The sequence below is a fragment of the Corticium candelabrum genome, chromosome 18, assembly GCF_963422355.1.
Source record: "Corticium candelabrum chromosome 18, ooCorCand1.1, whole genome shotgun sequence".
NCBI classification, from domain to species: domain Eukaryota; kingdom Metazoa; phylum Porifera; class Homoscleromorpha; order Homosclerophorida; family Plakinidae; genus Corticium; species Corticium candelabrum.
Window position 1 is genome coordinate 5420920 of NC_085102.1, and position 15000 is coordinate 5435919.

The 15000-nt window shown below is 42.0% G+C and overlaps 3 protein-coding genes across 4 annotated transcripts in view; 1 reads left to right on the top strand and 2 right to left on the bottom strand.

Annotated features, from left to right (window-relative positions):
- The window catches only part of LOC134193819 (epidermal growth factor receptor-like), a 20343-nt gene extending 13900 nt beyond the window's left edge, over window positions 1-6443 (bottom strand). Inside the window, exons 1-6 of the mRNA XM_062662659.1 lie at window positions 6221-6443; window positions 3496-3969; window positions 3372-3431; window positions 3041-3156; window positions 2114-2255; window positions 1857-2052 (exon numbers count right to left, since the gene is read on the bottom strand). Coding sequence (XP_062518643.1) covers window positions 1857-2052; window positions 2114-2255; window positions 3041-3156; window positions 3372-3431; window positions 3496-3969; window positions 6221-6413 — 1181 coding nt within the window. The 5' untranslated portion in view covers window positions 6414-6443. The remainder of the gene's footprint in view (window positions 1-1856; window positions 2053-2113; window positions 2256-3040; window positions 3157-3371; window positions 3432-3495; window positions 3970-6220) is intronic.
- Window positions 6444-6535: 92 nt separating this feature from the next.
- Window positions 6536-15000, bottom strand: part of LOC134193566 (tensin-1-like) — a 12019-nt gene continuing 3554 nt past the window's right edge. For both annotated transcript variants that reach the window (XM_062662391.1, XM_062662392.1), the window contains exons 5-23: window positions 14702-14850; window positions 14585-14640; window positions 14464-14530; window positions 14336-14400; window positions 13662-13799; window positions 13406-13525; window positions 13265-13337; window positions 12939-13062; window positions 12495-12560; window positions 12287-12436; window positions 12127-12219; window positions 10665-11426; window positions 10007-10447; window positions 9321-9434; window positions 9177-9266; window positions 9037-9114; window positions 8418-8805; window positions 8240-8353; window positions 6536-6930 (exon numbers count right to left, since the gene is read on the bottom strand). In XM_062662391.1, the coding sequence (XP_062518375.1) occupies window positions 6789-6930; window positions 8240-8353; window positions 8418-8805; window positions 9037-9114; window positions 9177-9266; window positions 9321-9434; window positions 10007-10447; window positions 10665-11426; window positions 12127-12219; window positions 12287-12436; window positions 12495-12560; window positions 12939-13062; window positions 13265-13337; window positions 13406-13525; window positions 13662-13799; window positions 14336-14400; window positions 14464-14530; window positions 14585-14640; window positions 14702-14850 (3230 nt within the window). In that variant the 3' untranslated portion in view covers window positions 6536-6788. The remainder of the gene's footprint in view (window positions 6931-8239; window positions 8354-8417; window positions 8806-9036; window positions 9115-9176; window positions 9267-9320; window positions 9435-10006; window positions 10448-10664; window positions 11427-12126; window positions 12220-12286; window positions 12437-12494; window positions 12561-12938; window positions 13063-13264; window positions 13338-13405; window positions 13526-13661; window positions 13800-14335; window positions 14401-14463; window positions 14531-14584; window positions 14641-14701; window positions 14851-15000) is intronic.
- LOC134193568 (uncharacterized) lies at window positions 6939-8232 on the top strand. The gene has a single exon (XM_062662393.1). The coding sequence runs from the start codon at window positions 7324-7326 to the stop codon at window positions 7999-8001; it is 678 nt and encodes a 225-aa protein (XP_062518377.1). The 5' UTR covers window positions 6939-7323; the 3' UTR covers window positions 8002-8232.

Genomic DNA, 15000 nt, shown 5'->3' on the forward strand with positions numbered 1-15000 from the left:
GGAGAAGGTGTGTGGTGTGTGTGTGTGTGTGTGTGTGTGTGTGTGTGTGTGTGTGTGTGTGTGTGTGTGTGTGTGTGTGTGTGTGTGTGTGTGACTGTGTATATATGTGTGTGTGCACATGTAGCGCGCGCGTGTGTGTGAGTGTGTGAGTGAGTATGTGTGTGTGTGTGTGTGTGTGTGTGTGTGTGTGTGTGTGTGTGTGTGTGTGAGTGTGTGTGTGTGTGAGTGTGTGTGTGTGTGTGTGTGTCGACGTCATTAATTATTGACGTAGTCATACAGTATGAAACCAAATTTCAAATTTCTGTTTATCTCACTCAAAGAGAACTTTGCAAGACTACAGGACTGTTGCCAGTATCTGTGTATGTATTGCATCCTTGTTGCCTGGTACTTTGCCTTCTCTTGTTATTACAAGATTAAAACATACTGTCTAGGTTGCTCTCTATCCCATTATGCCACACACACACACACACACACACACACACACACACACACACACACACACACACACACACACACCACACACACACACACACACACACACACACACACACACACACACACACACACACACACACACACACACACACACACACACACACACACACACACACACACACACACACACACACACACACACACACACACACACACACACACACACACACACACACACACACACACACACACACACACACACACACACACACACACACACACACACACACACACACACACACACACACACACACACACACACACACACACACACACACACACACACACACACACACACACACACACACACACACACACACACACACACACACACACACACACACACACACACACACACACACACACACACACACACACACACACACACACACACACACACACACACACACACACACACACACACACACACACACACACACACACACACACACACACACACACACACACACACACACACACACACACACACACACACACACACACACACACACACACACACACACACACACACACACACACACACACACACACACACACACACACACACACACACACACACACACACACACACACACACACACACACACACACACACACACACACACACACACACACACACACACACACACACACACACACACACACACACACACACACACACACACACACACACACACACACACACACACACACACACACACACACACACACACACACACACACACACACACACACACACACACACACACACACACACACACACACACACACACACACACACACACACACACACACACACACACACACACACACACACACACACACACACACACACACACACACACACACAGAGACAGACAGACAGACAGACAGAAAATCTGAAGATCAAAAAGTACGACCAGGAGCTCTTGCCTGGAGGTTTTCGACCAACATTTGTGCCTATAGTCTTCAAACATTTTGGCTGTTGGGGAGAGAAAGCTGAAGACTATTTGAAGAAACTGTCACAGCTATCAAGAGACGAAGACGGAAAGCCAAATGCATCAACCTTCAAGACATACTGGAGATCTGTGTTCTCTGTGTGTCTATAGCGATCAAATGCTAGAGTGATTGACAGAAAAATAAAGAAGATTGTTTCAAGAGACAGCCACAGAAACATAAATAGTTGTAGGTAGAACCAAGCCCTATTGGCTTGGGTAGTATTTAGTTGCTTTGCTTAGATGGTGTATAATAGTTCAATGTTCGAAAATATATGTATTGACAGACAGACAGACAGACAGACAGACAGACAGACAGACAGACAGACAGACAGACAGACACACAACTTGCATGACATCACTCACCTTCCAGAAATTGTCAAATTAGTCGTGATGTTTGTACAGTCTCGAAATGTCTCAGCGTTAGCACTGGTAAACAAGCCACCAACACACTCTAAAGTGTGCTTACACACACCAGCACAGTGAACACACACTGAGCCATTAGCATAACTTCCAGATGAGCAGCTATCAACACAATGTTGTCCATCAGAAAACATAGTGTCTGTAAGTGTAAAACAAAATCAATAAAAAACAACAAACTCATTGATGTCATCGTTCTATACTTGGACACTGAAGAACACATTGAGATCCTACAATGAATCGGCCGTCCGAGTTGGAAACGTACTGAAATGTGCTTGGATTGTAGACTTCAAGAGATGCACATTTGTCAACACAAACGTTGCCATCTTGAAATGACTTACAACCCTGTTGGCACAAAATAGTGTTATTTGTTGTCTGTCTGTCTGTCTGTCTGTCTGTCTGTCTGTCTGTCTGTTTGTCTGTCAATACATATATTTCTTATACAAGACATTATTACAGTCTACGCTAAAAATCAGCAAATTCTAAGACAACTAGGACCCAAGAGGTCCCTAAGTATGACTAAGAGTTAAACAGTTGACAATAAGCTAACAGAGTTACTAATGGCACCAACTGAGTCACCACTATACTGGACTCTGCTCATCTTCTGCAGTAACACTCTTGCATTGCACTGCTGCATTGCAATTAAGAATCGTGTCCTCCAGTAGTTCTTGAACTCGTCCTGTCTGCACTCAGTCGTCCATGTTGCTGTTGCATGATGAGAGCTGGTTGAGATATTTTTGGGCCTCTTGCCCCAAATATATCTGTCTGTCTGTCTGTCTGTCTGTCTGTCATATTTCTTAGATCAAACTAATGCACATTTCTGCAATAAAGTTAAAAGGCTACAACTAAAATGAAATGTCTATAAATCACTAGTAAGAAAGCTAATGTGGGAAGACCTGAGTGCCGAGAGTCATGTCTGTCTATCTGTCTGTATGTATGTATGTATGTTTGTCACACAATATATCTCGGCCTCTAATCACTAAACATGATTCATTCATGATAAGTAATGAGTTCAACAACTAACTCTACAACAGACACTACATATGGACCAATACAAAAAACTTGCACTGTCTGTCTGTATGTCTATGTCTGCGTGTGAAACTCTTAAATGTCCAATCAGCTACACATACCACACACTGACTTGTACTATAGCATCCACCAACACACTGAGAGTCACAGCAGTCAAACACACCAGGTCCTGTACAACGCTGGCTTTTGCACACAGGACTGCAAATCTTTAGACTTCCTAACATTAAATGCAGAGTTAATAACACACTGTAGTCAACTACTAGTAACACTACACCATCTGTGTGTGTGTGTGTGTGTGTGTGTGTGTGTGTGTGTGTGTGTGTGTGTGTGTGTGTGTGTGTGTGTGTGTGCACATGCATCAGTGCAGACTGTCCTTCAATACAATACATGTACACTATGTGCTCTGAATGCAAACAATTCACAATTGCTCACTTGTTTGACAAACCTGAGGCGACCAACAGTATCCATCACACGACTCATTACACGACTTACCTACACCAAACATAAACCCATCAACAAATACCCACAACAAACATCAAATCAGTAACCAACTCACACGTTAGACCAGCAGCCACTCCAACATTGTGCGTCACCACTCCATTAACTCGTCTATTCTGTACGTCCTCCCAATCAATCGTGTCAACATTACACAACCTGGGAATGTCATACAACAAGACATCTCCACGTGAGATCTCCTGCAGGTTTACAAACGGCCATTCCTCTATTCTCATTCCATTCGTAATGATCACAGAGTAATTTCTCGATCCAAATCCTTGTAAATCTCTCAGCACTGTTTGTTGACCCCGAACCAGTCTGAGTTGAGACAGAGTGAAATTCTCAACATGTTGTAAGTTTTCTAGCTGGAGATATCCGGATATCTCAGTGACATTCACTAGGTATGAAGCTAGAGTGTCTGTTAGGTGGTCTATCCAGGTTGTGATTTCCACATTGCCTTCTATGATGTCACATCCTCTAAACTTTTGAATGGTTTCTTCGTTCCACGTGTTGGTCAAAATGACAGACGGACACCCTACATTAGACAGTAACACTATACCATAGTCTAAATGTGTGTGTGTGTGTGTGTGTGTGTGTGTGTGTGTGTGTGTGTGTGTGTGTGTGTGTGTGTGTGTGTGTGTGTGTGTGTGTGTGTGTGTGTGTGTGTGTGTGTACACATGCATGAACCTCAACTTCTCCTCCCACAACCACGTTTCATTATATATATAATAAATTTTTAAAAATAAAAAATAAAAAATAAAAATAAAATAGATAAATTAAAAAAATTAAAAATAAAATATATACATTCATGTTTCTATCACATCATCAGGTGCATCTTGACTTCGTTTCCTTAGTCACTGGTTAGCCTGTTTGCATCAATCCTTTCAGTTAACTTTGTTGTTTGTATATACCCAACTCCCAAAATAACCCACACAATTAGTAAAACCACGTAGCTACATTTAGAACTCATTTGCACAAATGCAGGAGACTCTTTGAATGACCCTTGAGCAGTGGTGTACATGAGAGGTTTGTAAAGGAGTTCACGATTGGCCATTACCAAATATCTATGATATTATGATCACAACATACCAGTATGTCTCTGTTTGGTGGCACAAAAGTTGTATATCCACTAATTTATATATCCACTAATATATATATATATATATATATATATATATATATATATATATATATATGTATATCCACTAATTATATACCCACTAATTTATATATCCACTAATACATATATATATATATATATATATATATATATATATATATATATATATATATATATATATATATATATATATATATATATCCACTAATTATATATCCACTAATTATATATCCACTAATATATATCCACTAATATATATATATATATATATATATATATATATATATATATATATATATATATATATATATATATATATATATGTATATCCACTAATTATATATCCACTAATTTATATATCCACTAATACATATATATATATATATATATATATATATATATATATATATATATATATATCCACTAATTATATATCCACTAATTATATATATATATATATATCCACTAATTTATATATCCAAAAAGAACCTTCCTTTAAATATAAACGTTAATTAAATTCTTGATATGATAAGGTCATCTGAGGTTCAAACACGTGTGATCTATGAATTAACTATCGCAGGTAGGTCACTGCCTCACACACTCTTGGCAACATCATGTAGTATCTGTAGGTAACATCAGTATCTGTTGGTAACATCAGTATCTTTGGTACCATCAGTATCTGTTGGTACCATCAGTATCTGTTGGTAGCACAGTTGGTAACAAAAGTATCTGTTGGTAACAGAAGTGTGCTAATTGGTAACAGAAGTATCAGCTAACTAGTGATCGAACAACCCATGCAGTAAACAGTTTCTAGCATGTGTTTACAAGCTGGTGTAGAACTTTCCGTGAAGTGACAGGAAATTCAGTGGATATTGAAATAAAACAGGATATTGAAACGAAAAACGATGACGTAATTACAGTCATTCTCAGTACAAGTCACACGGGTACATGAGCCACAATGTGACTGTTTCACTACATACTGCAAATGCACTGGCCATGCACAGACTCACAAACTCCATACTCTTAATACGTCAAATCTATTGCAATAATAATTCTTATGCTTATCAACATCTTCAGTTAATTAATCTTCAAAAGACCAACAGTTTGTAGTGTGTTGATCCCACGCATTAGTTGCATGCGCTAAACGTTTTTCTTTCCCAACCGAAAAGCATGCAACAAGACAGTCACAAAGCTTGCCATGCACACACACACACACACACACACACACACACACACACACACGCACACACACACACACACACACACACACACACACACACACACACACACACACACACACACACACACACACACACACACACACACACACACACACACACACACACACAGCCTTCCTACAGTCTATATCAGTCTATTCGCAAACACCAGAAACCAGACAACCTTGGGGTGTGACGCATTTTCCCGGTTCACGGATTACGAACAACTCACGAACAACTCAACTAGCTGTCTAGTACACATGCAGGAGAACTACAAAATCATGTAGCAAATAACATATCTACATGTACACAACATGTAGCAACATTCATAATATGTATGTACAGTAGTAGCAACCTAGCTAGCTAGGTCGGTATCTACATGTAGACATGTAGCAACATGTAGCAGCTGGCATGTGAGTGGCTACATTCTACAAAACGAATCGCCTCACTTGAAGGTTGAATGTCACTGTTGGTTGTCTGTTGAGCTGTGGAGACGCTCGATTGAGCAACGAACAGCGTTAAATAGGTGAGAAAGGAGAGAGATCCGCGTAGCATCCAGGTGAGCGAATTACAGGCGGACAATGCCGCGGATGGGTTGGTAGCAGCAAATCGGAACTTGTGTAGCAATGTGGGCGGGGACATACTTCAACTCTTAGATATGTAGCAATGTGTTGGGATTCTATTAGTTGCATTCAGAGAATAAAGGTAGTTGAATGAAAGAGCTGAAACGGGAAGCGAGACATTCAGTAGTTAGGCATGGCAAATGCGTCACATCCGGTACATTTCACAAAAGTTGTTGACACATATATACACAACCACTATTCTCACTACCACGCCCACACATGGTGGGTGTACTGTACCTACACGTAGTGCCATAATATTTTGAATTCAATTGCTATCAAATATGTCTTACAAGTAGTAATTACATATCCAATCTATAATAGAAACTAATTAACTAATTAATTATTGACACTATTAAAACTCAAGGTCAGCAATACCATTGCTATAGTTTCGTCGCTACTGCATTGCTGACAGCTCCATTACTCGATTGATAAAGCTGACTATTGCTGTAGCTGGCTGTGTGATGGCGTTTTCTGCAAACAGGTGACACACGTATCTCTCCATTGTACCAGGCTTGCGAGCGACAACACCAAAGATGCTATAAACAAAGTCATGTGAATAAATGACATGCAATCTGTACACCTCTAATACAATGTACTGGACATGAATTTTCAGATACAATAATCATGTATCAAGAGATGCATCTCTACAATACAATAGTCTAGTGTATTGTGAGATGCATCCCTCCAATTCAATAGTCTAGTGTATTGTGAGATGTATCCCTCCAATACAATAGTCTAATGCATTGTGAGATGCATCCCTCCAATTCAAGAGTCTAGTGTATTGCGAGATGCATCCCACCAATACAATAGTCTAGTGTATTGCAAGACTGATTAGCTGTGGGGGACCGATTGCAGGGGTTTGGCTAGATGCAGTCCCAGTGTCGCAGAAATTCACTCTTAGCTGTGTTCAGTTTAGAACTGCAGCACTTATGCGACTAGGGGCAAGTCTTCCTGTACTGGGAAACATCGAGAAATGCATACCCCTTTGTGGTAAAGACATAGACAAACAAGGCTATCATTTGCTCACGTGCAAATTTGGAGGAGGTCCAATATTCAGGCACGATGGTTACCTGGACATCTACTACAACATGTTGCGGGAAGTAGGCTTCCATTGCCGTAAAGAACTGACAGCTCAATTCCAAAACAAGCAACGCCCAGACATAGCTGTCTATGATTTTCATGAGGGCAAGAAATTATTGTTAGACATTACAATAACACACCCTTGGGCACAAAGTAACATCTCAGGGAGCAGCACTACGGCAGGATTTGCAGCAGTGGAAAAAGAAAAACAAAAGGACAAGAAATACAGAGAAACTGCCGAATCCCTAGGACACATCTTTCGCCCAATCGCAATTGAGGCTTTCGGACGCTGGGGCCCCAAGGCTGAAGAGCTACTGACAGAGACGAGCAAGATGGCACCCATGCAATTGGACATGCCAGTGGGCCAATTCAAAGCACAGTGGTCACGTCATTTGTCGGTGACACTTCAACGACTAAATTCGGACATAATCAATAAACGGGCATTGACAATTGTTGGCAAGAAGGAGTCTGGTACCAGTGGGCCAGCTAACCTCGCCAAACGAGAATTTAGTTTTGACTTTTCATAAATTTATGTTTGTGTGTGTGTGTGTGCACGCGCGCGCGAGCGCTTGGTTGCATTGTAGTTTGTATTGTAGTTTGCATTGTAGTTTGCATTGTAGTTTGCATTTTAGTTCGTGTCGTAGTTTGCTTGTAATTTGCCTTGTGCTTTTGATGACAGTACTGAAAAATATATATATTGTGAGATGCATCTCTCCAATACAATAATCATTCACATCCCTCACTGCAACTGCATCATTTCATTACCTTCTCTCTTCACTTGGTCTGTCCCTCTGTGCAGCTGAAATCCACTTTCTATTATCAGGATCCACTACACAGTACGTCACTGATCGAATTGGATAATGACGTCGAAAGAAAACTCTACAAACAAACAAACATCCACATCACATCACTCCGAACCAAAACCAGCACACAATCTCCTTACGTTTGTTTCTTGTCAATCAACAGTAAGCCAGAAATGTTGACTTCAAAATGTACAGGCGTCGGTCTCTGCAATGGACCTCGTGAAATAAACTGACTGACAGCTGATCGTACGACATTGGGTCCACTGCATTGTGGAACATCTGCAGACATGAGATACGTGATCTCAGTCGCAGCACCTCGGGTGAGCATTTCTATTGCAGTGTCTGATAGTTTGACTGCCGGCCCATCTGCACCATAGCGTGTAGGACCTTCTCTGTTTGGTGGAGGCAAAGTGGGAGGATTAGATTTAGTTGCTCGAAGAGGCGGTTTGGGAGGAGGAATGAGAGCGTTTGGATCATGTGTATTGTGATCTGTTAGCATCTTCACAGGTGGTGATGTCAATCCACAATCTAAGAAAATCAACTTGATTGTAGAAAATGAACAAATATGTACATGTAGATATCAGAATGATAATAGACAGACAAACAAACAGACAGACAAACAGATAGACAGACAGAGAGACAGATGGACAGACAGACGGACAAACAGACAGAGAGACAGAGAGACAGACAGGCAGGCAAAAAGACAGACAGACAGACAAAAAACAGACCAACAAACATAAACAAGCCCATCCACTTTACCTTTCATTGGAATAACCAGTTTACATGGCAACTGCATAGCAGCAATAGAATGCTGCAGCACAAACTGCGTCAGACTACCTACATCAACAAAACCAACACTCACAAACCTCTCCAAACCAATTCCATCAACAGCTACTCACTAAACGACGGCTCCGTAGATCCCTTCAACTTGAACCCCTTTTCGGTCTTCATTATCAGAAAGTGCTTGACTCCACCCGCTCGTTTAGTGGCTGTGAGTAGAGAAAATGTTAGAAAAAATTGATGAGAAGCTTCATTGTACTGACAAGAATCGTAGTAGCTGTGTGTGGCTTTCATCACAAGACTGTAGCTGTCCTTGAGTGACTGGCTGTCTCTTACGATGAACGTCCCTGGAGTGCTATGAGCAAGAGCAGTTTCGGCTAGATGAAGAATGCAATGAATTATGATGAAATGTATTGTCAATCGATCACCTTAGTTGTGCTTGTGTCTTTTGTATTGATCTGTTTGTATCGGTTTGTCTGTATGGAATTAATTCTAGTGTTACGATCGGCTGCTGTGATAGTCTGTCTACGTGTTTGTATGTCTGTCTGTCTCTGTTTTCTGTGTGTGTGTGTGTGTGTGTGTGTGTGTGTGTGTGTGTGTGTGTGTGTGTGTGTGTGTGTGTGTGTGTGTGTGTGTGTGTGTGTGTCACTGGTGTGTGTGTCTTCTGTCTGTGTGTCTGTCTATCTGTCTATCTGTCTCTGTTTTCGTGTGTGTGTGTGTGTGTGTGTGTGTGTGTGTGTGTGTGTGTGTGTGTGTGTGTGTGTGTGTGTGTGTGTGTGTGTGTATGTCTATGTGTGTCTGTCTATCTGTCTGTCTGTCTCTGTTTTCTGTTGCATTAAACCACATCTCTCTACAACATTACAAGTAGTGTGTACATCCATCCGTCTGTCTGCCTGTTCAGCCACCATTTCCTTCTCATCAACTAATCATCCTCATCCACTCAACTTACCCTCCAATTTTGACAGCGCCGGTTTGTACCAGAACTGCTTCCCCAAGTTCAACCCTTCAGGTCGCCTTGGAGGCAACACCGGCTTGTTCTTCTTGCTGCCTCCCTGCCTCGCTGGACTCTGCGGCCCATCAGATGCATACGAAGCAGCAAACTCTGATGACTGACCAACAGGTTCTTGCCGACTTGCATGAACGATACTTACACACGAAGATGCTACCACGCCATCCGGTTTCGGTGCGTTTAAGTCCCCATCTATCGATCCTTTTGACTGTGATGAGCCGCCCCATCGATTGGTAAAAAACAGAGCTTTCTTTTGTTCAGGTGATGGAAGAGAATCGACCAACATGATGCCTGAGAGAGTACGAGGAGACGTAATAAAAGCCGTATCTGACTCTACAGACTTGGGAATTTGAAGTTGACTGGGCGGCTGGTTGCTAGGCACTGCAAATAATAATAATTGATAATCATGGCATTAACAAGACAGACAAACAGACAGACAAACAAACAGACAGACAAACAGACAGACAAACAAACAGACAAGCAGACAGACAGACAGACAGACAGATAAACAGTAACAGACAGACAGACAGACAGACAAACAGACAAACATACAGACAAACAAACAGACAGACAGACAGACAAACAAATTAACACTCACTTTTCGTTTGATTATCATACTCGGCGATTTCCCTTTCACCACCAGCCCCTGCAAGTACGTCCGCAAACGGATTATCCTTCCTCTTCTCGACTTCTAATCTCAGCTTCCTCAACGCCTCCTCATCGAGGTTATCAAACGGATTCGAACTCAATGATCGAGAACCGTTAGCCATACTTGAGCCTCGAGATACAGCCGGAGACAATTGAATCAAACAGTCCTGATCAAAGCTACTGCAAGGCGTTGTCAAGACACTGTCTGACACTATCGCTGCCTGACGTGTCAAACAAGGCGACCCTTTGTTGTGTTTCGACTGAACCCAAGCGTCATACGAGTTACGACAGTCTGGCACTCCGATGTTCTCCAGTACGGCATCGAGGCTTCTCGCTCTTGACGAATAACTAATCCGTTGCGGCTCAGCGAACACGCAGTCATCGAATCTTCCAAAATCACCACAAAATGAACCCCAACCTTGAGCGCTGCTGCTGCTCGAAAATCTAGTTGGAATGCTCTTTGATTTTGGATGGTATGGCATGCCTAACTTTGAGGTCATTCTGGTGTCTATGATTGGGTCCTCGAGCTCCTCGATGTGCCAGTCGGAGTGGCAGGAAAGTTTTGTGCCGTCTGATGCCGTGGCTGATTTGACTTGGAGAGGAATTCCGGCTTCTTGGACACGACGATACCAATTGAGTTCAAATTCACTGAGTCTGCGATTCTCTTTGAGAGAGACGACAGGCGATCCGAGTACACAGTCCGAACTTACACCTAAACAGTGGGTATTTGTGAGATTGGTAAAGTTTATTAATTAATACTAATTGATAGTTTAGTGTGGGTAAACGTGTGTGTGTGTGTGGTGTGTGTGTGTGGTGTGTGTGTGTGTGTGTGTGTGTGTGTGTGTGTGTGTGTGTGTGTGTGGCGTGTGTGTGTGTGTGTGTGTGTGTGTGTGTGTGTGTGTGTGTGTGTGTGTGTGTGTGTGTGTGTGTGTGTGTGTGTGTGTGTGTGTGTGTGTGTGTGGTCAATAACTGTGGTGTTTATGTCATAGACTAGGACCGCAATCATTACACAAAAGCAATTTCATGTGTTGTAGTGGTTATGTGCTCTATGAGTCCCTTTCTTAAGCCAATTAATTACTCCACAAATAAACTACCGCAATTCTACAGGAATCCCTACAAATGGTCATCATTTGTACACTTAGATACTCAGCACATGTACTGGTATGTTGGTTTGTTCGTCCAATGGCTTCTCTCAACCAACCTGCCAAACTGTACAAGCTACTGAAAGAGGCAGCTGTGAAACTTTGGATTATGATCATTACTTCAATACAATAGTCTAATGTATTGAAGGATGCATCTCTCCAATACAATAATGCTGCATCTCTCCAGTGCAGTAGTCTTGTGTAGGTGCTCATTCATAACTGTATGTACACATCACAGCTAAATCAAGCCAATTCCTGAGTGTCAACTACCTTCATTTGCATCCTGTCCTTCAGCTTTCTTTGCCTTCATACCAGGTTTTGCGTACAAACTCTCATCCAGTGGCCCTTTGTAATGCTCCGTGTCTATAATTAACACCACATGCACATCCTCCTCACCAACTCATCACACTACCCACGACATCCGACTTACTACATGGGCTAGACTGGTTATTCTCTCCATCCGGCTGTGTACGCTCCTCGTGCTGAGCTACATCTTTATCTAATGAAATTGCTTTTAAGTCCACACCTTCCATTATCTCTTTACTGTTTCTTTGAAGAGCTTTACGAATAGTTTCTCCTTCTGTGGTTGAGGAAATTAGCAATGAAGAAGAAATGGATCAGCACTGAATTTGACTCACTTTGAATTTCAACAAGAGGTGGAGAAAAGACAAATTCTACTCTTGAAGCATCTGGGAACCGCCTGTCTATGAATTAGGAGAAACAGCACGTTAGAGTCAGGAGACTACGAGAACATGATTAGCACGTGAGACAGTGAGGTGAGTGTGTAAATGTGGCAAGAACACGCCCAGTCACATTCACATGCGTAGAGAGGAAGGGAAATGACAAGATTGCGTAAGTGAAAGTCATATGATTACAAGGGAAGTCTCATTGATAAACTCTGTACTTTCTAGAAGTAATAACAAAACTCTCAATCTCACACATCTGTCTATCTGTCTGTTTGTCTGTCTATTTGTCTGTCTGTCTGTCTGTCCATCTGTCCGTCCGTCCATCTGTCTGCCTGTCTGTCTGTCAGTTTGTCTGTCTGTTTGCCTGTGTCTGGTGATCTGCTAGTCTAGACTGACCTCTAAATGATTCGTCCAGCTCCGATTTCTCCAACACCAAAACATAGTCAGTCAAAACACACGTATGAAACTGACAGCGAAACACAATGTCTCGACCAGACAACGTCTTATGAAAACCTTTGACCTGCATCACACAAACGTTGATGAATATAGACAAACAGATAGATACAATAGTTAACAAGCAGGCACACCAGCAGACAGACAAACAGAAACAGAACAGACGACAGACAGACAGGAAGACGGACAAACTAGAAGACAGACAGACAAACAACAAACAAAAATAGCTACAAACGACAAACCCAACCAACACATGTACATCATCTCACCAGAACTTCTCCTGCCAACTCCAATTCCTCAGGAAACGTTATCTTGATGCGCTCTTGACCGACCGTTCCAACACTACACACCAACCACCACACACACCATCACTCACACTGTCTAGCGTCAATAACAAAATCCAGACTTACTGGACATCGGTTGTGTGGACAAGCTCCAAGTTCTGGTATATTTTAAGAAACAAGCGGCAGCCATTACGGCCATCAAAGTTGGGAACTCCATGAAGGATAAACGTGTGAAGTAAAACAGGTCTGTATAAGTCAAACACGTCAAATAAGGACAGACAAGTAGACAAACAAATAAATGGACAAACGACAAAACAGACAAATAAATGGACAAACAATAAAACAGACAAACAAACAACGTGTGAGCGAGTCGCTGACTTACGTGTCAATCAGTGTTATCTTGTTCTTGAGGAGATCAGAGAAGTAGTGAACATATCGTCGTTGTGATGGTTGAGTAACACCTCCTAATTTGTTGTCGTAAAATCGTTTCATAGCAAACTGATCTAGTGCAGCTTCGGCACTAAAGAAACAAAGGAAAGCTATCAATGTAGCAACAATTAAGGAAAAAATAAACGGACAAACAGATGAGCAAATACACACAAACAGACAAACAAAGGCAGACTCAGACAAACAGACAGACAGGCAGCTGGAGGGACAGACAGGCAGCTGGAGGGACAGACAGACAGACAGACAGACAGACTGATGGACAGACAGACAAATGGACAGACAGACAGATGGACAAACAAACAGATGCATAGACAGACAGCTGGATAGACAGACAGATGGACATATGGACAAACAACTGGACAAACAGGCAAACACACAGACACACAGACACATGAGCAGACAGCTAGACAGAGACAGATGGACAGACAGACAGACAGACAGGCAAACAAACAGATGGACAGATAGACAGACAGACAGACAGACAGACAGACAGACTCACAGACAAATGGACAGACAGATGGACAGCCAGACAGACAGACAAACAAACAAGCAACAATATGTACAAAGGCACAAATTCCATTAGAAAGTGTCAACCATGTCCTCACATACCTTTGACAAACATTGCTGTAATGCATATATGCGGATATAACAGTTCCAGTTCGTCCCTTTCCACCCTAACAACCAAACATTGCTGTCTACCACATCCCATTATACCACCAAACCACAAAATCCATTACTTTGCAGTGAACCACCACAACGTGAAGGGGATCAGAAGCAAGCCATGAATCAATAGACTTGCATATGCTACAAAAATGATTATAAACTTCAATACAAAAGATCTGACTAGACGTACTGTACCTGCAGAGTCTGTCTAATGGAGGCGCCAAATGGTCAGGCCACCCGAAATCGAGAACCTATGAAATTGTATGGAGGTTAGTAATGTGAAGATGATTGGATGGACAAAAAATTTTTGACCTGAAAATTGAGTTTTGTGACGTCATAGCTTCGGTCGGAGAGGTTGAAGACCATGAACTTGTCCTGGTGCTTCTGTTGTAGCATCCTGGCAACGTCTTCTAGGTTGTTTCTGTAGGTGCTTTCCAAACCAGTAGCAGGAAAAGACATTGCTAGTGTGAGAGTATGAGGGTGAGATGGGAATTGCAATAGACAACACACACACACGTGCACACACACACACACACACACACACACACACACACGTGCACACACACACACACACACACACAGTGACACACACACACAGTGACACACATACA